General features: G+C 51.3%; 1 protein-coding gene and 2 long non-coding RNA genes across 6 annotated transcripts; 1 reads left to right on the forward strand and 2 right to left on the reverse strand.

The window, feature by feature from the left end:
* Window positions 1-973: 973 nt before the first annotated feature.
* LOC129124910 (uncharacterized) lies at window positions 974-6,909 on the reverse strand. Of its 3 annotated transcripts, XR_013185801.1 has the most exons (5): window positions 6,828-6,909; window positions 3,501-6,256; window positions 3,251-3,401; window positions 2,618-2,793; window positions 974-2,170 (listed from the first exon to the last, which is right to left on the reverse strand). XR_013185801.1 is itself a non-coding variant. In XM_054640108.2 (4 exons), exon 2 carries the CDS (start codon window positions 5,360-5,362, stop codon window positions 3,689-3,691), a length of 1,674 nt encoding a protein of 557 aa, XP_054496083.2. In that variant the 5' UTR covers window positions 5,363-6,256; window positions 6,828-6,909; the 3' UTR covers window positions 974-2,170; window positions 2,618-3,401; window positions 3,501-3,688. The 3 variants fall into 3 exon arrangements, 1 of the variants encoding a protein (XP_054496083.2); XR_013185802.1 differs by lacking the exon at window positions 2,618-2,793; XM_054640108.2 differs by having other exon boundaries at window positions 2,618-3,401.
* Window positions 6,910-6,977: 68 nt separating this feature from the next.
* Window positions 6,978-20,458, forward strand: LOC129124912 (uncharacterized). Of its 2 annotated transcripts, XR_013185819.1 has the most exons (3): window positions 6,980-7,385; window positions 16,523-16,764; window positions 17,547-20,458. It is a non-coding gene; the product is annotated as an uncharacterized LOC129124912 (long non-coding RNA). The 2 variants fall into 2 exon arrangements; XR_013185818.1 differs by having other exon boundaries at window positions 6,978-7,385; window positions 16,523-20,458.
* A 171-nt stretch (window positions 20,459-20,629) lies between these two features.
* LOC143696376 (uncharacterized) lies at window positions 20,630-22,778 on the reverse strand. The gene is made up of 4 exons (XR_013185822.1): window positions 22,614-22,778; window positions 22,144-22,170; window positions 21,076-21,111; window positions 20,630-20,756 (listed from the first exon to the last, which is right to left on the reverse strand). It is a non-coding gene; the product is annotated as an uncharacterized LOC143696376 (long non-coding RNA).
* Window positions 22,779-23,412: the final 634 nt, after the last annotated feature.

Raw genomic sequence — 23,412 nt, forward strand, 5'->3', positions numbered from 1 at the left:
ATGGAATTTATGCATCATGTATGAAGTGTATGAATATGCAACAGGCTGTTGTTTTTAAGGGTTAATCCTCTGTTAACTTGTGTCCCTTTTCGGGCTTATGCTGCCTAGAGGCACCTTTTTCCGAGCAAAATAAGCCCGAAAAGGGACACAAGTTAACAGAGGATTAACCCTTAAAAACAACAGCCTGTTGCATATTCATACACTTCATACATGATGCATAAATTCCATTGAAACACAGGATTCTGTCTGGTCAGTGTCAGCTTCTTCCTCTGAATCCTGACAGCGTCTCTTCAGGGCTAAGTGAGGCAGGAAGAAGTTCGTTTCTCCTGATAAGAGAGCAATAAATTCTCTTTCTCTGAAAAATTTAGGTGTCCTGTGCCTGCTATCTCGCTGCGAGTACCTCATGGCTTTCTTTAAAAAATATTTCACATACATAGTTTCTATTTTAACGTTATGTTATAACCTAAACTGTGTTTAATACACTACTTAAAAATATTACAGTGTAACTTTCTAACATGACACATATAATATTCATTTGAATATTTGCAAAGAGCCAATCATAAAATACGCATTTTTCATACCATGGGTCTCCCTTGTCCATGGTCCCAACATCTCCAGGCTGCCGGGGTTCCCCCTATCCGGGCTCCCCGTTCCTGGCTCCCGGGTCCCCCTTATGGGGATGTCCGACCCTGCAGGCTGCAGAGGCTCCCCCAGATCCGGTGCCGCCCTATCCGCTCTCCCAGTCCCCAGCCCGCCGGTCCCGGGCGATCCCCCCGTGGCTCCGGGCTGAGGATGCAGCGCCTGCCCCGGGCAGCCCAACCCCCCCAGGGAGGGTCCCACGCACCCCCGGCCCAGCACCGGGGCTCTGCCGGCACCAACACCAGGACCCCCAAAATTCTGCCGGGCCGGAGCCGCCGAGAGGCGCCCGGCCCTTGGCCCTGGTGTAGATACATATTGCAATATTGGCTTTGCGCAAATGTTAACATGGATTTTATATGGGCGGTCTTAAAATAACTTTGTTATAAAGATACAGTTTTGATTTCTGTAGTTAATTATAAGCTTAGACATAATAGTGAAATAGCTGATATAAGTGTGCTTGTGTTACAATGCCTGCTTGGCTGGGATAACATCCAATGAACATGGGATGAAGACACCTGGTACAGATGTGCCAGCCATCAGCACTCACCGTCTGAAGGCAGTGTGGGCTGTGGCCAAAACTGAAGATGATGATAAAAAAGGAACAAAACCACAACCACGGAATACACATGCTCTAAAACGGTGGAATCGAGGAGGAGCCACGCTAAACAGTTCTTGGAATATGGAAACCAGTTTGGGAAAAAAGTTTACTATGCATGAGTGTCTATGAATATGCAACAGGCTGATGGAAGGCAAAGATATTTAAGGGATATCCCGAAGATTACAGGGTAGTCTTGGTTCAGTGCCAAGTTGCACCCGGCCGTAATAACCTTTGCTCCACGGACCTTGTCTCCTCTTGTCCTTTATTAAACTCTTTGAATTTTCACAGGAGACTGAACGTGTTTCTCAGAGCCCCGAGCAGAGAGTTCTGCCCGGGTGCTCCGGGCAAAGGCGGCGGCGCTCGGCAGCGGCCCCAGCCCGCCCAGCCCCGGGAATTGCCCCGCACCGGGACAAAATCCTGCCCTGAAGGAGCCCTTGGAACGCCCGCCCGCGGCTCCTCCGTGCCCCAAAGCTGCCGGTGCTGCCCCGGTGCTGCCGCAGCTGCGGCTCTGGAGCAGGGGGGCTCTGCGGGACCCCGGGCTGGGCCCCCTCCCAGCCGTGCCCGCCCCGGGGCTGATGCTCGGCCCGGGCTCTCTCGCTGCTCCGGCTCCCGCACAGCCCCGCTCTGAGCGGGCACCGAGCGCCCAGCGCCGCAGGGCCCCGAGCCCCTGCCCGGCCCAGGGTCAGTGTCCATCGCTCCGGCCACTGCCCGGCCCCGGCACAACCTGCAGCTCCCAGCGCAGCTCCCTCCAGCCGGGCACTGCGGGCTCCCGCCGGGCACAACATTCCGTTCATGGCATCTCTGGTGTCTCTGCTCACACGGGCACAGCCAGCTGCTGCTGAGGCAATCCCAGCTCCCGCTGAAGGCTTCCCACACAAACTGCTGCCTTCAGCTCTCACACACCATCAAGGAATCCAAGAGCAAAGCTGAAATCTGATTAGAGAATCTTGCAAAATCACATCCCAGAACATTCTGTTATAAAATCACAAACGTTAACAGAAGCTGAGAAAGTCAACAACCTTAGAAAACAAGCTTCCAGCACGGGGACTAGAAGAGCTCAGGCAATGCATTTGACTGGAATGAGCCATTCTCTTTCTGACAGGTGAGCAATGCCATGGAATTTCCCAAACCAGGGAAACAGGGAGCCCTGGCAGCAGCAGCTTCACACACAGCAATGACAAAGAACAGGGCAGGGCAAGAGGCTGACAAAATTATAACTTCTACTTGCAATTAAGAACTTTTCTTTTGAGTTCTACTATAGCCACTACTTATAGAGTCAAAAATACTAAAAATATTAGTAGTCATAAAAATAATAATGTTAATAGCAATAATAGTGACAATAGCAAAAAGAAGAATTAATAATGGTAATAAAAACCCTACCATGCTTATACTTGGTTTGCATGGCCAGGTTTTGGTAAGGGGAGCTCGAGGAGCACCTTCTGTGAGAGGCTGCTGGAAGCAGCTGCTCCTCTGTGTCCCACAGAGTCAATTCCAGCCAGCTCCAGGATGCACCAGCCGCTGGCCAAGGCTGGGCCAATTGGAAATGGCGGTAACACCTTTGGGGCAAGAGATTTAGGAAAATGGGTGATGGTGTAGGTGTAACTGTGAGCAGGGAAGAGCAGGGTGAGAACACGTGAGAGGAGCAACTCTGCACACCCCAGGGCAGGGCAGGAGGAGGGGCAGGAGCTGCTCCAGGGGCTGGAGCTGATTGCCCTGAGATTCCCTGGGCAGCCCCTGGGGAGGCAGCTGGGCCCCTGCAGCCCATGGAGGGCCCGGAGAGCAGAGATGCACCTGTAGCGCCTGGAGGAGCCCGTGCTGGAGCAGGGGGTGCCTGAGCAGGGGCTGGGACCCCATGAGAAACCTGTGCTGGAGCAGGGACCTGGCAGGGACCTGCAAAGCCGTGGAGAGAGGAGCCCACGCTGGAGCAGGGTCCTGGCAGGACTTGTGAGCCCATGGGAGAGTGCGGCAACTGCAGCAGTTTGTGAAGAGCTGCTGTCCGTGAGATGAACTCACCCTGCAGAAGTTCATGGAGAAGTGTCTCAGGAGGGACCCCTGGCACAGCAGGGGAACGACTCCTCTCCCCGAGCAGCAGAGAAACAACGGGTGATGAACGGAGTAGAGCCCCCAGTGCCTGTCTGCCTGCACCACTGGGGGAGGAGCAGAGCTGGGAAGGAGGGAGGAACAGGCAGAAGGTGTTTGTGAAGCTTTATTTTACTTCTCACTATCCTGCCCTGATCTGGATAGAAATAAATTCAATTAATACCTGTAATTTCAAAAATGTTTTGCCTATGATGGCATTTGCTGAATGATCTGTCCCAGTTCTTAACTCAAGCCATGAAGCCTTCATTCTGTTTTTTCTCCTGTCCATCTCTGGAGGGGAGTGAGAGAGCAGCTTTGGTGGGTGCCTGGCATCCAGGCAGGGCCAAATGGCTACATGTTTCTCTTTTCTTTTTACCCTTTTTCTTTCCTTTCCTTTCCTTTCCTTTCCTTTCCTTTCCTTTCCTTTCCTTTCCTTTCTCCTTTCCTTTCCTTTCTCCTTTCCTTTCCTTTCTCCTTTCCTTTCCTTTCTCCTTTCCTTTCCTTTCTCCTTTCCTTTCTCCTTTCCTTTCCTTTCTCCTTTCCTTTCTCCTTTCCTTTCCTTTCTCCTTTCCTTTCTCCTTTCCTTTCCTTTCTCCTTTCCTTTCTCCTTTCCTTTCCTTTCTCCTTTCCTTTCTCCTTTCCTTTCCTTTCTCCTTTCCTTTCTCCTTTCCTTTCCTTTCTCCTTTCCTTTCTCCTTTCCTTTCCTTTCTCCTTTCCTTTCTCCTTTCCTTTCCTTTCTCCTTTCCTTTCTCCTTTCCTTTCCTTTCTCCTTTCCTTTCTCCTTTCCTTTCCTTTCTCCTTTCCTTTCTCCTTTCCTTTCCTTTCTCCTTTCCTTTCTCCTTTCCTTTCCTTTCTCCTTTCCTTTCTCCTTTCCTTTCCTTTCTCCTTTCCTTTCTCCTTTCCTTTCCTTTCTCCTTTCCTTTCTCCTTTCCTTTCCCCTTTCCTTTCCTTTCTCCTTTCCTTTCTCCTTTCCTTTCCTTTCTCCTTTCCTTTCTCCTTTCCTTTCCTTTCTCCTTTCCTTTCTCCTTTCCTTTCCTTTCTCCTTTCCTTTCCTTTCTCCTTTCCTTTCCTTTCTCCTTTCCTTTCCTTTCTCCTTTCCTTTCCTTTCTCCTTTCCTTTCTCCTTTCCTTTCCTTTCTCCTTTCCTTTCTCCTTTCCTTTCTCCTTTCCTTTCCTTTCTCCTTTCCTTTCCTTTCTCCTTTCCTTTCTCCTTTCCTTTCCTTTCTCCTTTCCTTTCTCCTTTCCTTTCCTTTCTCCTTTCCTTTCTCCTTTCCTTTCCTTTCTCCTTTCCTTTCCTTTCTCCTTTCCTTTCTCCTTTCCTTTCTCCTTTCCTTTCCTCTTTCCTTTCCTTTCTCCTTTCCTTTCTCCTTTCCTTTCCTTTCTCCTTTCCTTTCCTTTCTCCTTTCCTTTCTCCTTTCCTTTCCTTTCTCCTTTCCTTTCCTTTCTCCTTTCCTTTCTCCTTTCCTTTCCTTTCTCCTTTCCTTTCTCCTTTCCTTTCCTTTCTCCTTTCCTTTCTCCTTTCCTTTCCTTTCTCCTTTCCTTTCCTTTCTCCTTTCCTTTCTCCTTTCCTTTCCTTTCTCCTTTCCTTTCTCCTTTCCTTTCCTTTCTCCTTTCCTTTCTCCTTTCCTTTCCTTTCTCCTTTCCTTTCTCCTTTCCTTTCCTTTCTCCTTTCCTTTCCTTTCTCCTTTCCTTTCTCCTTTCCTTTCCTTTCTCCTTTCCTTTCTCCTTTCCTTTCCTTTCTCCTTTCCTTTCTCCTTTCCTTTCCTTTCTCCTTTCCTTTCTCCTTTCCTTTCCTTTCTCCTTTCCTTTCCTTTCTCCTTTCCTTTCTCCTTTCCTTTCCTTTCTCCTTTCCTTTCTCCTTTCCTTTCCTTTCTCCTTTCCTTTCTCCTTTCCTTTCCTTTCTCCTTTCCTTTCCTTTCTCCTTTCCTTTCTCCTTTCCTTTCTCCTTTCCTTTCCTCTTTCCTTTCTCCTTTCCTTTCCTTTCTCCTTTCCTTTCCTTTCTCCTTTCCTTTCCTTTCTCCTTTCCTTTCTCCTTTCCCTCTCTCATTCTTTCTTTCTGTTCTTTTGTTCTTTCCAGAGGTCACAGTGCAGAGGTTGAGTGGGGCTTTGATGGAGGGAGTGGAGGTGGCGGGGAGTAGCGGGGACAGGAGGCACAGGGCTGTGGCACAGGCACCCGAGGGGCCCGGGCAGCTGGCAGGGGGCAAGGCCTGTCCCCCTGGGCCAGCAGCAGCCCCGTGCCCTGCCCAAGGCGCTGCCAGCAGGGGCTGGGCCCCAGAGGCAGGGGCAGAGCCCAGCCCCGGGGGCGGCGTTTGTGCCCCGAGCCCCGTCCAGCCCAGCCTGCCCCGAGTGCGCAGTGAGTGCTGGCACGGCTGCCCTGGACAGCGTGGCCTGCTGGGGACACTGAGAGCTGCCCCGCTGTGACCCTGCCCGGGGCACTGCACAGGCACCAACCCAACCCCAGCCAGCAGCACCCCTGGGCACGGCCCAGGCACTGGAGAGCATCACAGCCAGCCCTGCTGCTGCTGGGGATGTCCCAGGCACCAGAGCCCATCCCAGCCCTGCTGCTGCTGGGGATGTCCCAGGCACCAGAGCCCATCCCAGCCCTGTTCCTGGGATGTCACAGCCCCTACAAGTGCACCAGGTGTGGGAAGAGCTTCTCCCAGAGGTCAGCCTTGACCCAACACCAACGCAGCCAGCACTGAGGGAAGCCCTGCCAGTGCCCCCAGTGTGGGAAGAGCTCCGTGCGCTGCTCCAGCTCCATCCCCACGGGAGGATCCGCGCTGGATGATCCCCAGTGACCCCGGTGGGCAGAGCCCCGGTGATCTGTGGTGCTGGTGATCCCTGGTGGGAAGACACCTGGCTGAGGGCTCCACATCCTCCTGGCTCCTCATGGCCTGGATCTTCTTTTCACATTTCTTCATTCTTTCCAAACACCCAAAACCTGGGTAAAAATAAAGATGTTGAACTAAGATGGGGCTAGAGAAGTGGGGGGCTGTTCCAGAGGTGTGGGAGATGCTGGGTCCGAGGGAGCTGAGAGCTCCCGGGAAGGACTTGGGGCTTGCTCAGGGCTTTGGGGACACGAGGCCGAGCGGCTCCGGGTGCTTTGGAAGATGCTGGTGGAGATTCTGGGGCTGCTGATCAAGGACCTCCTGGCCTGGAACTGTCCCTGTGTCCCCTTGTCCCCTTCTTGGTGTCCCCTGTAGTGGATACCCCCCTCCCTGCTGTCACTCCCCTTTCTTCCGCCCATTCCCGTGTCACCCCACTCCCAGTCCCGTCCTGCTCCATTCCCAGTATGGATCTCATTCCCCATTCCCATTCCTTGTCCCCATTCCCGGTCCCCATTCCCTGTCCTCATTCCCATTCCCTGTCCCCATTCCCATTCCCAGTCCCAGTCCCGGTCCCGGTCCCGGTCCTCATTCCCCATTCCCATTCCCTGTCCCCATTCCTATTCCCCATTCCCCACCCCCATTCCCCATTCCCTGTCCCCATTCCCTGTCCCCATTCCCGGCTACCTCTCCCCGGACGCCGCCGCCATCGCTCCGGCCCCCCCACGGCCCTCACGTGACCGTGCAAACCCCGCCCTTCTCCCGCCCACCAATCCCAGCGCGCGATCGCTCCATGATTTGCATAACCACGCCCTTGCCTTCGGCCCCGCCCCCGCCGGCTGCACCGCGTCCGGGCGCTGTTTGCTCCCAGTAAGAGCGGGACCGGCAGGGAGAGCGCTCCCAGTTCCTGCCCGCTGCTCTCACCATCGTTCCCAGTGTTCCCAGTATCGCTCCTAGTGCCGGGCGTGGCGGGGCCGCTTTGGAACCCCCCCCAGGGCAGAGCGCGGCTGCTTTTGGGTGCCGGCACTGCCCGGGCCGGGCTGGGAGCGGAGGAGGAGCGGGAGGGAGAGGAGGGACAGAGGAGGAGGAAAAGGAAAGGGAAAGAGAGAGAGAGGAGCGGGAAGAAGAGGAGGGCCAGAGGAGGAGGAAGAGGAGCAGCGGGAGGAGGAGCCGCAGCACCAACCCCACGCGGTTCCCCCGCTCGGGCCGCGGCTGCCCCGGTTCCGCCCCCTCCGGAAGCCGCAGGTGAGCGGGGAGGGGGAGTCGCCCCAAATCCATGGCGGGGGGGTCTCCACAGGGATTTTTGTCGGGGCGGGGATGTTTGGATCTTGCAGGAGCCCAAAGCCGACCCGGAAATGGCCCTGCAGGGATCTTGGGGGGTCCCACGGGACGCTGGCCCGGTACCGGCAGGGAGGGGGCGATCCCGGCTTTGGGGATCCCCGGGAGAGCCGGGGGGAACGCGGGAGCCCCGGAGTGGGGAGAGCCCTGGAGTGGGGCGATCCCGGTGCAGAGGGACCTCCGGCAGCCTGGAGGGGTGGGGGAGGCTGGGGATTAGCGGGGTCCGGGCTCCCCGAGGCTGAAAGGGGCGCTGACTTCTCCAGCTGCACTTGGGCACTGGGATCATCAAACCCAACACGCTCAGCCCTTGTTTTGCCCTCCCAAAACAGGATTTCCCATTCCCAAACCTTGGCCTGTGGGATCTCAGCACATCGTTCCCGATGTCCAGAGATGCCAGGAGAACCCTTGGGGGTCTCGAAAATCCTGGAATGTTGCCAAGAGTGTTTGGTGGCTTGATTTTGATCCATCCACAGAAGTAACAAGAGTTTGAGGACAAGAGAATCACTTTAGAGTAAAAGGTGTAAAAGAGACACATTTAGAGGGTGAGATATAGACTTTAAGGTTTTTGGTACAGGGGGGTTATGGAGACAAGATGGAGGGATCAGGGCGTGTCTCGTCCTTCTTCTTTCTTCTTCTTGCCCTCCATTTCCTGTGATGATGTTGGCACTTGGGGATTGGTTTATGGTGAAGGTGCACTTGCTAACATGGGTGAAAAGCATTGGGAAATAAAGGTAAATATTGTGTACGTAGATTTTAGTATAAAAAGACATGACCGCCCCGTGGGTGGTCAGAGAGTGCCTGTGACTGCTTGCAGATCAGACCTCTGTTGGGCAGACAGAAAAATTTTGTAGATAAGAAATAATAAACAACCTGAAGACCGAAAAGCTGAAGAGTCCAGACTCGTCCTTTGCATCGCGTGCCACCCAAGAACCACTCTACCCGTGTCGGGGCAGAGACAGACAGCCGGACCCGACATTGGCCAGGTGGAGGAAGAGGCTGCGAGGAGGAAAAAGATGTCCCAGAACACCTAGACAGGTGAGGAGGAAGTCAGTGCCCTTTTCCCCCTCTCTCCTGCTCCATCTCCCAGCCCAGCACGGCCCCCGGCTGCAGGACAGCCCCACTGCTGATGCTGTCCAGCCAGGGATGCACTGGGGAGATCTCCTTCCCCTTCCCTGTGGCATGGAGGAAAATCCCATCCTCTTCTTGTCCTTCCTCCCCCAGGGAAGGAGCTGAGGATGGAGAGCAGGGAGGACAAATCCCCACAGCAGAACCTCGTGGCAGAGGCTGTTTTGAGCAGCTCCAGGGCACAGGAATCCAACGGGGAGGAAAAGTCCCGAAGATCCTGCACAAGGAGGGGATGCAAACGCAGATCATGGGGATCCTAGGAGGAAAGACCCACCTTGGGTTGGGAAGGTGACCACAGCTGGAAGTTGGGGGTCCCTGAGTGTTGTATTGCACTAAATAGTTTATTTAGTAGTTGTTCTGCACTGGGTAACGGGAATTTTGTACTGAGTGTAGTCTGTCATGTAGATTATTCCCCCTTCCTCATCACATGGTTTCTCCCCATGCACTCCTTTCTACACACCTGGTGGTCTGCCCCATGGATACCCCTCCCCTCGCTCCTCCCCAGTGGCATCCCATTGGCCACGGTCCTCTTTCCCCGCCCCCTTTCTCCTGGGGGATAAAACCCCACTGCAGGTAAAGATTTGGCCTCTTTTGCCACCTGGGTGGTCGCTGCGGCCAGCAGTGTCCCATCACAAGCCAATAAACAGGATACTTGTCCCCATGTGGTGGAAGAGCGCTTCTTGTCTTTAATCTTCAGTCCATGCAGGTCTGTGTGGGCTTGGGTTCCAGCTAGCCAGATTGGACCTATACAAAGCCCAGAGAACTGCAGATTACGGCACCTGAGCAGCTTCAGGATGGGGAGAAGCCACACAAGTGCTCGGAATGTGGGAAGAGCTTCAGGTGGAGATCGTCCCTGATCAACCATTGGAGAATCCACTCAGAGGAATGGCCCTACGAGTGTGGGCAGTGTGGGAAGACCTTCAGGTGGAGCTCCTGCCTGAACTCCCACATGGGAATCCACACCAGGGAGAGGCCCTATGAGTGTGGGCAGTGTGGGAAGAGCTTCAGCCACAATTCCAACCTGATCTGCCACCAGTGCGTCCACACCGGGAGAGGCCCTACCAATGTCCTGAGTGTGGGAAGAGCTTCAGAGCCAGATCCAGCCTGATTTTCCACCAGAGGAGCCACACGGGGAACGGCCCTACGAGTGTGATAAATGCAGCAAGAGGTTTCAGATCAGCTCCAATCTCCTCCATCACCAGCGCACTCACACAGAGGAGAGGCCCTTCCACTGCCCCGACTGCAGAAAGGGCTTCAGGGACAAGTGCAGCCTCCTCAGGCTCATCCACTCCAGGGAGAGGCCCTACGAGTGTCCCAGGTGTGGGAAGACCTTCAGTTTGAGGTCCAACCACCAGAGCAGCCATACGAAGGAACAACCCTACGAGTGTGGGGAATGTGGGAAGAGCTTCGCCTACAACTCCAGCCTGATCCACCACCACAAGATTCACACTGGGGAGAGGCCCTACGAGTGTGATAAATGCAGGAAGAGGTTTAAGACCACCTCCAATCTCCTCCATCACCAGCGCACTCACACAGAGGAGAGGCCCTTCCGCTGCCCCGACTGCAAGAAGGGCTTCAGGGAGAACTCCACCCTCATCAGGCGCCAGCACATCCACACTGGAGAGAGGCCCTACGAGTGTCCCCAGTGTGGGAAGAGCTTCAAGACCAGCTATGAAGTGTCTGCCTACCAGAGGAGCCACAGGGGGGAACGGCCCTACGAGTGTGGGGAGTGTGGGAAGAGCTTCAGGACGAGCGCCCACCTGAGTGCCCACCAGCGCATCCACAGCGGGGAGAGGCCCTATGAGTGTGCCTGGTGTGGGAAGAGCTTTTCCTAGAGGTCAGCCTTGACCCAGCACAAACACAGTCAGCACTGAGGGAAGCTGTGGGAGTGCTCCCAGGGCGGGAAGAGCTTTGTGTGCTGCTCCAGCTCCACAGCTCCATCCCTCATTGGAGGATCAGCACTGGATGATCCCCAGTGACCCCGTTGGGCAGAGCCCTGGTGATCCGTGGTGCTGCTGATTTGTGTTAGGAAGACACCTGGCTGGCTCCTGGCTCCCTATGAGCACCTGGACACATCCACAGACCAACATCAGAAATCCATTGTGGAGAGCTGTCGCCCTGACTTTTGAAGATTTTTCTAAGCCTTCTGATGTTTACATTCTTGTAGCAAACTTTCTCACACACTTCCTGTAAATAACTTATTGTTTTGCATTCTTTTATGGAGGAGAAGAAATTTGATGGACTGTTGGTTTGCCATTGGAGAGGTGGCACTGTCACCCTCCAATCCACTGTCATTTTTGGAAAACTATACATGTTGGAGTCAGAAAATAAACTTCCCTTTTTTCACCTTGAGAACAGTGGTATGTGCACTCATGTTGTTTCATGTCCTATAGAACATCGAGCATATTTGTCGACTTCTGACCCCAGAAAAATCTCACTTCTTGCGTCTTCCTGGTGGCATCAAGTAACACTGGATGGCCTTGGAGGTCTTCTCCAATACAAATCCATCATTTTAATTCTCTCTGCCCCACAGGCATCTTCCACAACCAAGTCAGGTCAGACTGGGGCAAAACCCATGATTTTGGAGACAGTGGGGTGGAAACCCCTCCAAAAAAGGTTCTTCCCACCCACCCAAGCACGTTGGATGCTCTTCTGGCAGGGACACATAAATCCTTTTGATTTTGCCTTCAAACACAAAGGTTTCTGTTCATACCTTTGAAAGCCCTGAAATTGGGGTAAAAATACAGACATTCAACTAAGGCTTGGTTGGGCACACATGGGGACACAGCCCTGGGTGGGGACCTGAGTTGGAAGTGGCCATGGACAGGGACATGGGGGGACACAGCCATGGATGGTGACATGGGAGGACATGAACATGGATGGGGACATGAACTAGGACAGCATCAAGGCCACCACCTGTGCCACCACAGTGCCACCAGCACCTTCATCTCAGCCATAGCGCTGCCTGATGCAGTTCCTGCCACTATGTCCCCCCTGCCACCATTGTGGTGTCCCAGCCAAATGTCACCACCCACCAGGGCAGGATGGGAACTTGTTCAGCTGGTGACAAGTGGCCCAGGAGTGAGTGACAGCCACCAGGGTGTCCCAGGGCCACCACGCTCAGGGGATCCCAACTGCCCCTGGGGACAGGGCAAGGGTCAGTGTCACCCACAGGGGCCATGTGGGCCCATGCTGGGTGTCACTGGAGGCATCCTGGTGGCAGCGTCCCCACAGGTGTGGTGACATTGTCCCCTGGTGTGTGTCCTAGTGGCATCATATCCCTTACATGTTGATGACCCAAGTTACAGCATCCTTGATCTCCTCCCCAGTTCTAGAATGTTCCCCACTCCCACTTTCCTATTGGTTCCCATTCCCTGCAGCTCCTCCCCTGAATCCCAGTTGGTTGTTGCCCTTTTGTCCCGCCTTTGCACCACCCTTGTTCCCTCTGCCCATTGGCCCTCAGGCCCAAAGTGCGGTGGTGTTTGCAGGGTTCCCAGGACGAGGGAAGAGACGAGAATCTTGACTGCATGTTTCAGAAGGCTGATTTATTATTGATGATATATATTTTCTTAAAAGAAAATGATATATTAAAACTATACTAAAAGAATTGAAGAGAAGATTTCATCAGAAGGCAACCAGGGGCCAATCTGGGCAGCTGATGAGTGGAAAGACATTGCTACTTGGGTGGAGAAGCTACCTGTGAAAGTCTGTGATGTAGATGTCCATGTTCTCAAGAACTGGGCTAATGAGGAACACCAAAACAATGAACAGATAGGTAAGGCTGCAAAGATAGAGGTGTCAAAGACAGACTTAGATTGGCAACATAAGTGGGAGTTGTTCCTAGCTCGATGGGCCCATGATGCCTCAGGCCATCAGGGTAGTGATGCCACCTATAAGCAAGCATGAGACCGAGGGGTGGATCTAACCATGGAGAGTATTTCCCAGGTTATCCATGACTGTGAGACGTGTACTGCCATCAAACAGGCCAAGCAGGTGGAAGCCCCTGTGGTATGGTGGGCAATGGTCCAAAGTATGGGGAGGCCTGGCAGATTGACTCCATCACACTGCCCCAGACATGACAAGGCAAGCGCTACATGCTGACCATGGTGGAAGCCGCCATTGGATGGCTGGAGACCTACCCCGTGCCTCACGCCACTGCCCAGAACACCATCCTGGGCCTGGAAAAACAAATCCTGTGGAGACATGGCACCCCTGAGAGAACTGAGTTGGACAACGGGACCCATTTCAAGAATGGCCTTATAAACACCTGGGCCAGAGAACATGGTATTGAATGGATATACCATATCCCCTCTCATGCACCAGCTGCCAGGAATGTTGAACAGTGTAACAGACTACTTAAGACTACCCTGAAGGCACTTGGCAAGGACGCCTTCAGAAATTGGGAAATGAACTTAGCAAAAGCCACCTGGATGGTCAACACCAGAGGGTCCATCAATCGAGCTGGTCCTGCCCAGTCTGAACCCCTGCACAGAGTGGATGGGGATAAAGTACCTGTTGTACACATGAAAGGTATTTTAGGAAAGACTGTTTGGATTAGTCCCACCTCTGGCAAAGGCAAACCCATCCATGGGACTGTTTTTGCTCAAGGACCTGGTTACACTTGGTGGGTAATGCAGAAAGATGCCTGTTGTGTACCACAGGGAAACCCAGTCCTAAGTGAGAACTGCGTGTAAGGTTTCATTGTGATGCAGGTGGAAATAGAATAAGGGGTGGATAATGTCCTGGATTGCAAGATAAGTGTCTATTCTATTTGCCATCTGTTAGAGGTGTGACAATTATCTTCTGTTAATTGGGCATGTTTCTTTATCTCTTCCACAAACCCATCCTCCCTCTGGGAAATATCTCCTGTAAATGGGCCATTGACTCTCACTGCAGGACTGATAAAAATTACATCATCCCATTGGGAAATGCTCCGCTCAGGGGGAGGAGCCAAGCATTCCTTCCTGGATATAATCTGAGATTTTAGGACACCAGGGCAGCCTTCTTCACTGGATTCCCAGAGGAGCAGCAGTCTTCTCCACTGGATTCCTGCAGGAAAACCAGGTCCATCAACACCACCAGTGGACCATGAGAGGAAAACTACACCCTTCTACAGGACTGCTGCTTCAACAGAACCACACCTGTCACTGCAGGAGGACTGCAGCCACCATTTAATGGTACTGCTGCCAACACTCTGATCCACAGGGTGTCAGGTTGTATTCTGACTCTATCAGTGTTGTTTTGTATTACTGCATTTTTTTATATATTTTTATTTTTTCTAATAAAGAACAGTTATTCCTACTCCCACATCTTTGCCTGAGAGCCCCTTAATTTCAAAATCATAACAATTTGGAGGTAGGGGGTTTACATTTTCCATTTCAGGGGAGGCTCCTGCCTTCCTTGGCAGACACCTGTCTTTTCAAACCAAGACACAGGCCTTGGCAGCAGTGGACACCACCACTGCCTCCTTCACCACCCTAAGAGGAGAGCCAGGGGCCAGGGCCTTTTACAAGGAGGGCGGAGAGGGAACCTCCCATAGAGGGAGTGGTGCTTCCTCTGTTCTCAGTCCTCTGAGTTACTCCAGTGACCCCAAAGGCCAGGGAGCTGCCTCAGGAGATGACATCATCGAAGATGGCAGACACACAGCCTGGGAGCTGCGTCAGAGTAGGTCCTGTGTGATGCTTTCTAGGACTGGGACCAGCCAAGCTAGACCACTGGTTGCAACAGAGTCAGACAGCTCTTGCTCAAATGGCTTTGAAGATGAAGAAAAGGATGATGAAATGGATGAGATCATTGCTGCCTTAAACAGGTGAAGGAGGGGAAAAATAGCAAGAGAAGCCATCAGAGAATGCAGCCCAATTGCCCACCGTACTAGATGAAAAAGGAAAAAAAACCAAGTTTGCAAGCCCCATTATGACAAGCTGTTGGCAATCAGGGGCTGATATATGTGAATACTCCCATACTCCCTTATAGAGTTAGAGCAGTTGAAAACTACTGTGGGAAATATAAAGAGGACCCAGATAAAGTGGCAAAATTAGTAGAATGGACTATTAACTCACAAAATCCTGACTAGGCTGATCTGAACTCTATGTTAGACACATTACTTGATCCCACCGAGAGACGAATGGTCAATAAAGCCATCACAAGACCTGTGGAGGGGAGCATAGCCAGTGGACTGCTTCAAGGCACTGTCACTCAGATATTCCCCCTTGAGAATCCTGGGTGGGATCCAAATATACCAGAACATATGGCAAGGTTAAAACAATACCAAAGCCTTGTGGTATATGGGTTGGAACATGGTGTCCCTAAAACTATAAATTCATCAAAGCTTTATGAAGCAAGGCAAAATTATGATGAATCACCCACTGATTTTTTTAAACAGGTTAAGAAAACCTGCCATCAAATATACTGATCTAGATCCTGAATTCAGCTGGTGGTAAAGCACATCTGGTTTTGTCGTTTATGGGTCAGGCTTCAAATGATATAAGAAGAAAGCTGTAAAAGAGGGAGTTTGAGATATGGATAAACTGCTAGAGGTTGCCTGGAAGGTGTTTTGAGATAGGGGTCCAACTGAAAGAGTTAAATCCCAACCTAGTAAGAAGGCAACTCAGGAAAATCATCAAAGAAAGCTTCCCCTACGGAGAAGAACAAATGTGCGTACTGTAAGAAATGGGGGCATTGGAAAAAGGACTCTCCAGTGTTGAAAGAAAAATCATCAATCCCCCAACTGCCAGTTGTACAAACCTCAAGCAGCTCAGGCTCTGAGTGATGGGGTCTGAGGGCTAGCCCCCCAGGAGAGCCCTCGGTTATAGCTAAATTGGGGAAAGATGACATTGAGTGTGGAGGAATGGCTATGTGACAGGGGCCACGTTCTGGACCAAGAATCGGAGGATGCAGCTAATCTGGGTCCCTGCACCTGCAAAACACTGTGTCCTTGAGCATGGCTGTGGTACAATAACAAGCAGTGAGAGAGACATGAGAAAAGAAAGATGTAATCCCTAAGGTATGAGGAAGAGCTGATATTGTAGTATAGCCAATAGATTGCTTAGCTTGCAGAATATGTATGAGCTTATTACTTGTTGTGCATAAAAGTCTGATGCTCTCTTCAATAAACGAAGCTTGCTAAACACTCATATTGAGCGTCCAAGTTTCCCTCACTGCGACAATTGAGTTTCTGTAGACACTGGAGCAGCATATTCTGTGTTAAATACCTTAGAAGGGAAACTGAGTCACAATACTGTACATATTGTTGGAGCAACCAGGGTGAGCGAAACACGGCCTTTTTTCCAACCTTTAAAATTTAAACTGGGGAAGCATTGGGTTACCCATCAATTCCTCTATATGCCTAACTCCTCTAAACCATTGCTGGAAAGGGACTTGCTAAAAAAATTGGAAGCAGAAATTAAATTTTAAAAAGGGAAGGGTGTACAAGTTGTAATTCCTGAATCTACATTTGTCCAAGTTGCTGCACTTTTTATACAGGAAAAATGCAGTGAAATCCCTGCTGAAGTTGAAAATGCGGTAAATCCAATAATGTGGGCCAGTGATATCCTAGGAAGATCCAAATGAGCAGAACCAGTGAGTATTACGCTCAAACCAGGAACTATACCAGTAAGGCAAAAAAAATTACTCTTTGAAAGTACAGAACCATAAGGAACTGGTATCTGTAATTGAAGAATTCCTACAAGATGGTTTATTAGTACAATATGAGTCCAAGTTCAACAACACCCTCATATTAGCTGTTAAAAAGGCAGATGTTTGGAATTATCGATTAGTACAAGATTTAAGAGCAATTAACAAAATTACAGAAGACATACAGCCAGTAGTAGCCAATCCCTACACCCTTTTGACCACATTGACAGATGAATTAGGGTGGTTTAGTGTTGTAGACCTGAAGGATTCCTTTTTCTGCATTCCAGTGCACGAAGACAGCCAAGAGGTTTTTGCTTTTGAGTGGGAAAATCCCAAGACAGGGAGAAAAAGTCAACTTACGTGGGCAGTTTTACCACGAGAGTTCAAAACCAGCCTCACAATATTTAGAAACCAACTAGCAAAGGAATTAGAAGACTGGAGAAGACAGGAACCAGAAGGAGTTGTTCTTAAGTACATGGATGACATCCTGATTGCAGCCAGAACCAGAGACAACTGTGTACAACTTACCGTAAGTTTATTAAACCTCTTAGGACTGGGTGGGTAGCGAGTTTCTAAAGACAAAGCACAGATTGCTAAGGAAGCAGTAGTTTACTTGGGGCTTGAGATCTTCCATGGACACCAACAGCTCAGCAAAGAATGGAAAGAAGCCATCTGTTGACTCTCAGAGCCCCATACCATGAGAGAGATGCAAGCTTTCCTGGGAATGGTAGGGTGGTGTCGATTATGGATAGCAAATTATGGACTGCTGGTAAAACCCCTACATGGAGCATTAAAAACAGCTAAGAGAGAAATTATCATATGGACTGAAAACACCAGAGCAGCTTTTAAACAGCTGAAACACTCTCTGATGTCGGCTCCGGCATTGGGACTGCCAGACTTAACTAAACCTGTTGAACTTTTTACATATGAGAGACTGAATAGGACGTTGGGGGTACTAGCACGGTGCCTCGGTAACCAACAGAAGGCTGTGGCTACTTTTCTAAACAGCTAGACAATGTAGCCCAAGGCTGGCCAGGGTACCTGAAGGCTGTGGCAGCCACTATCATCGTGATCCAGGAAGCCTGAAAACTCACCCTGGGGTGACACATTGTAGTGTATGTACCCCATGCAGTAACAGTTGTACTTGAACAAAAGGGGGGGCATTGGTTATCTGGTAACCAGATGCTTAAATACCAATCACTGTTATTAGAGCAGGATGATGCTGCCTTGAAAACCACTTCTGTTGTTAACCCTGCCATGTTTCTGTCCTCCACCTTAATTGATCGTAAGCCTGAACATGATTGTTTACAGACTATCGAAGAAGTCTATTCCAGCCAATCAGACCTAAAAGATGTGCCCCTGAAGAATCCAGATTGGGAACTTTTTACAGATGGGAGCAGCTTCATGAAAAATGGCAAACGGATGACAGGCTATGAAGTGACTACACAGCGCAAGGGCATCAAGGCAAAGGCCCTGCCAGCAGATGTATCATCACAGAAAGCTGAACTGATTGCACTGACAAGAGCACTAGGTCTGAGCGAAGAAAAGAAGGTAAATGTATGGACTGACTCTAAATATGCTTTAGTGTGTCCGTGCCCATGGAGCCATCTGCAACGAAAGAGGATTCCTGAATGGTCAAGGTAATCAAATCAAACATGCTGAACAAATACTCACCCTCTTAGAGGCCATTAAGAAACCGAAGTAGCTATCATGGTCACCAAATGGTATAAAGGTCACCAAAATGGTAAAGGTCACCAAAAAGGGAAAACCACTCCAGAACTGGGAAATCGCTTTGCTGATAAAGCAGCAAGAGGGATTGCAGAAAAACAGATTCTTGCAGTAATTCCACAAAAAGAGGTTGAATTGTTAGAATTTTCACCCCAAAATATGACCAAGGAAACCACAAACTAGTTAAGTTCCCTAAAGCTGAGATCACAGAGAGTGGATGGGCTGTCACACCAGCAAATCAGGTTGTAGTCCCACTCCTGATCCTTCAGGAGCTAGCCAAGAGGAGCTAGCCAAAGGAGCTAGCCAAGAGGAGCTAGCCAAAACACACATTTTGGGGTTGAAAATCTTCGAAAACACCTAAAAAAGGTATTAATAGGAAAGGGAATGACTGACATTGCACAGTCAGGAGTGAGCAAATATGAAATCTGTTGTAAGAACAACTCTGACATGAGGAAAAGAGTTGTGTTCAAAAGCAGGGGATCTTCCTGGAGATTACTGGCAGATAGATTTTGCAGAGTTACCATGCAAGGAGGGATACCGGTCCATACTGGTATTAGCTGACACCTTCAGTGGATGGCCAGAGGCTTACCCCTGTCACACTAAGGCAGCCAAGGAAGTGGTGAAAGTTTTGCTCAATCATTCTGAGGTTCAGAGTTCCCTTGGGAATGTTATCAGGGAGGGGACCTCACTTTGTTACAGCAGTGGTTAAGGAAGTTAGCTGGATTTTGGGAATTTCTTGGGATCTGCATACACCTTATAGACCCCAAGAGAGTGGTAAAGTTGAACGTATGAATGGGACTCTCAAAACAAAAATTAGCAAAATTTGTCAGGAAACATCCCTGAGATGGGTTCAGGCCTTGCCTATAGCTTTACTAAGAATTTGCATTCAACCAAGGCGAAGGGATAACATCAGTCCCTATGAAATACTGTGGGGCAGGCCATACCAGATTCCACATATTCCAGGTGAAATTCACATGACGGCAAAACTTGATTTGCAGAAATATCTAATGGCTTTAGGTTCCACTTTGCAGAAGCTCCAGAATTACATCGTGCTATCCAGACCCATGGGACTGGACACACCTGCACATCCCTTCCAACCTGGGGGCTGGGTCTATGTTAAGTGGTGGGACAGTGATCCTCTACAAGCCAGGTGGAGAGGACCATTCCAAGGTCTGCTGACCACCCTCACTGCAGTCAAAGTCGCTGGCAAAGGACCAGCTACTACCATTCACTACTCCAGAGTTAAGAAAGCTTCTGCTCCTGAAACAACTGTAAAGACCGAGACTAATGCAGATGAAAACCTGGTTTAAATTATTCCTCTTCTATGCCCAAAGAACTGTTCAAAATAATCATTATTCTTCTTTGCAGGATAACTGACTGTGCAAGACATAACTGTTGTGAGACATTTACTGTTAGATATGTATCTGTTTATTATTAGATGTTTGTATTGATAGTTGTTTATTATTGTTAGATACTCATCTGTTATTAAATACCTATCATTAGTAAATATTTTGAGTAGAGACTGCACAAGGTAAAGGCCTTGTTGAGCCTCTAATGGGGGGAAATGATGCCTCAGGTTTTAGCTTTTATATTTTTCAGATTCTGTTCTGCTTTAGTGTTTAAGTCTAGGCTTCATATTAGGGGGTACTAAGCTCTCTTCACAGAATAGGGAGACAAAACAATTCCTTCTCTAGCTGGGGACCAAGGACAAATGATCCAGTGTAGCAAACCCCATGAGCTCAGTAAGGCTCCATGGAGAATTGAACAGTAGGAACTGCTGAGTCATGATGAGACAGCAAAATAAGTTCCTGTCTCTCTGAGCCCCGCCCCAAAGCTTATCTCTGTAACCCTATAGGCCATCTTACCTAACCCTTACTATTGGTCAAGTTTGGATCCCCCTTAACCCTATAAAAGGGGGCCAACTTTAGCCCATTTGGGAGAAGAAGAGCTGCTGCTGGAACCTTCACAGCCTCCCTTCAATAAACCGTCGCTGTGGAACACCAGGGCGCTCCTTCTCCTCTCTCAACCGTCTGCTGCAGCCTCAAGCCAAAGGCTTCCTACCTAGCAAGCTAAGAGCTGATATCCTAAGAGAACTGATACCACTATAGAGCTGGCAATCACCAAACTTGCTAAGGGGGTAGCCTGCGGCAAGGGCCACGAGCTAGCCTAGCTTTCGGGCATCCTCTCTCCCTGAGGACAGGGCTCCCGGGCCATCTTGCACTGCTCAATAATAAGGCCAGAATAGAGGCTTTATTATAATCCAGATCTCAGGCCCAAGAGCATAAACAATGGTGGACCGAAGAGAGAAAACAAGAAGGATGGGCCTTCATGGCCTAAAGCTGTAATTGGACAATTAGCTCCAATATGCTAATGGAACAACACTTATAAAAGTGTAAGACCCTGTGACCAGTCGTCCGTTTTTGTGGCCACTTTGGCTTGTGGTGCCCAGTGTGGATCCATTGAGGCCTCTTAATAAATACCTATTTTATTCTTTAGCTGCGTCCAGTCTCTCTTCTAGGTCAGCCTTCACAAGGCATCAGATGGACGTGGAGCAGCTCCTGACCCTACGGATGGACCTGGAGCAGTTCCTGACCCCATGGAAGCTCATGGAGCAGTTCCTGACCCCATGAATGGACCTGGAGTCCCGTCCACACACGGACACCAAGCTCTGCTGAGAGTTTATTGATCATTCCGGGGGAGTTCCCAGGGGTTCGAGGTGGGGTCCTCCAGGGACGGCGATCTCCTCCTGCCACTGGAGGGGTCGGCACACAGGTGTCACCAGCGGGCCCGATCCTACAACCAGAGCCCAAACCGTGACCTGGAGGGGTTCTTGACCCCATGGATGGTCCTTGAGCAGTTCCTGACCCCATGGAAGGAGGACCTGGAGCAGTTCCTGACCCCACAGATGGACCAGCTCCAGGACCTGGAGCAGTTCCTGGCCCCATGGAGCCTCCCAAGAGCAGCTGGATGATGCTGCCCCAAAAGGTGGGGTCAGGGTGGTACTGGGGGAGACTGGGAGGCACTGGGGTGTACTGGGGCACACCGGGGTGATCCCAAGGATGGTGGCCATGCCAGGGGAGGGTCCAGGCCCCACAGAACTCAGGGTGCTCACCTCAGATCTCCTCGCTCGAGAGGCTCTCACTGTCCCCTGCGGAGAGACCCCAAGATGTCACCAGGGTGTCCCCAGTCCCAGTAAGGTGTCCCCAGACCCAGTAAGGTGTCCCCCCTCCCAGTAAGGTGTTCCCACTCCAGAAAGGTGTCCCCAGTCCCAGTAATGGATGGGGGTGTTGGGGTTAAGGGAGGCCCCCAGAGATGGGGAAATGGGGATGGGGGACCCCAAGGAAGTGGGATGGGGGTGATGAAGGCCTGACATTGTGGGGGAGGAGGAGGAGGAGGAGAAGGAGGAAAAGGAAGGGGAAGATGAGGATGAGGAGGAGGAGGAGAATGACATGAGAATGAGGAAGTAGATGTGGATGAGAATGAGGAGGAGGAAGGAATTTCAAGGGGGGGGACATGGGGCCTGAAACTTGGGGTGGATGGGGACAGGAGAAAATGGGATAGGGGACAAAATCCCAAAATCTGAGGGCTGTAGGAGGGGCTTTGGGAGTGGGGAGACAAGGAAGGGGATTTGGGTTGGGTTTGGGATTTGGGGTTGGGGTTGGGATTCGGGTTTGGGTTTTGCATTTGGGTTTGGGTTTGGGATTTGGGTTGGGATTGCGATTTGTGTTTAGTAAGGCATTTGGGGTTTGGGTTTGGGAAGAATATTTTCGTTTGGGTTTGGGGTTTGGATTTGAGTTTGGGATTTGGGGACATCCCACAGATGGGCAAGGCAAGAAAGAGGGCAGGGAATGGATGGGGAACAATGCACTGTGGGGGTTACTGGGGGACACTGGGATAACTGGGAATACAATGGGGCTCTCTGGCAACAACTGGGGGTCACTGGGATAACTGGGAATACAATGGAGGCCCTCTGGGAAGCAGTGGGATTTACTGGGGTGTACTGCGATTTACTGGGATGGGTGGGAATACAATGAGGGGGAATCCCTGGGAAACACTAGGATTTACTGGGGTATACTAGGGTGTACTGGGATTTATGGGGTGTACTGGGATTTATGGGGTGCAGTGGGATGGGTGGTAGCCCTCAGAGGGGAAGTCTGGCCCCACAATTCCCAATTCTCACCTCGCTCTTCCCAACTGTGGCTCCCCCCTGCAGAGAGATGGTGACACATCACTGGGGTGTCCCCGGCCCCAGTTAGGGATGGGCTGGACAAACTGGTTCCCAGTTCCTACAGTTCCCCCAAAAACTGGTTCCCAGTTCCCCCAAAACTCCAAAACTTATCACGAGGATGGAACAACCCACCTCGTCCATGGTGCCCTGGGGAAGGGGAGCAGAGGGACCTCAGGGTTTGACCTTATGGGGCAGAGGGGGTCCCCAAACCCCCCATCCCATGGCTGGAAAATCCCAGGAAGGAAAATCCCAGAGATTCCAACCCAAAGGAAAATCACTAAAAGGAAAATCCCCAGAGATGCTGACCCAAGGGAAAATCCCAGAGATCCCAACCCAAAGGAAAATCCCAGAAAGGAAAATCCCAAAGATTCTGACCCAAAGGAAAATCCGAGAGATCCCAACCCAAAAGATCTCCCGCTCACCATGGTGATGGAACCCTCCACCGGAGCCGAAGTCGTGGTGGCAAACCCAGCCCCGTCTCAGGTCCAGGGAACATCGTCTGCCAGGCCAAGCATCTGCCGGGCGGCACAGCAGGATGGAGAAGAGCAGGGCCACGCTGAGCACAGCCACCTTCATCTTCCTCTGGCTCTGGGCAGCGCTGCCTGAGGCTGCAGCAGGTGAGGAGCACCTTTATCCCTGCCGGGACTCCTCCCTGCACCCTCCCTGCCAGCCCCCAGGCCAAAGCCCGGCTTGGCACAGCTCCCAGCCCTGGCCACAAGCCCAGCCCTGGCACAGAGTCCATCCCACCCCACCTGTGGCACGGATCCAGCCCCCTTGCCCGGCATCCCTCCAGCTTCCTGCACGGGGCAGCTGCCCCTGGAAGGGCCCAGGCACCTGGGGGGCCAAGGGGGGCAGGCAGGGAGCCAAAGGCACCTGGGGACCCTGTGGGGACAGCCCCCAGTCCAACACAATCCATCCTCCAACAGCCCCCAGTACCAGATCCCCCATCTCCTGCTGCCCCTCCCCTCCCAGAGCTTTCCCTGGGGGACACCCCAGAGCTGAGCCTGGCCCCAAACACTGCGGGGCTGAGCAGAATTGTCCCTGTTCCCATTCCAGTCTCACGGGGAAACTGGGGCTGGACTGACCCCACTTCTTGGGACGCCAGCATCCTGGAATCAGGGGAATGGGGAGGGGGGAGGTCAGTGTGTGACTGTCCCATGGGGGCACCTGGGTGACTGGCATCTCCAGGCTCTGGAGGCACTGGGGAGCACTGGGGAATGG

Source organism: Agelaius phoeniceus, chromosome 34 (genome assembly GCF_051311805.1).
Source record: "Agelaius phoeniceus isolate bAgePho1 chromosome 34, bAgePho1.hap1, whole genome shotgun sequence".
NCBI lineage: Eukaryota > Metazoa > Chordata > Aves > Passeriformes > Icteridae > Agelaius > Agelaius phoeniceus.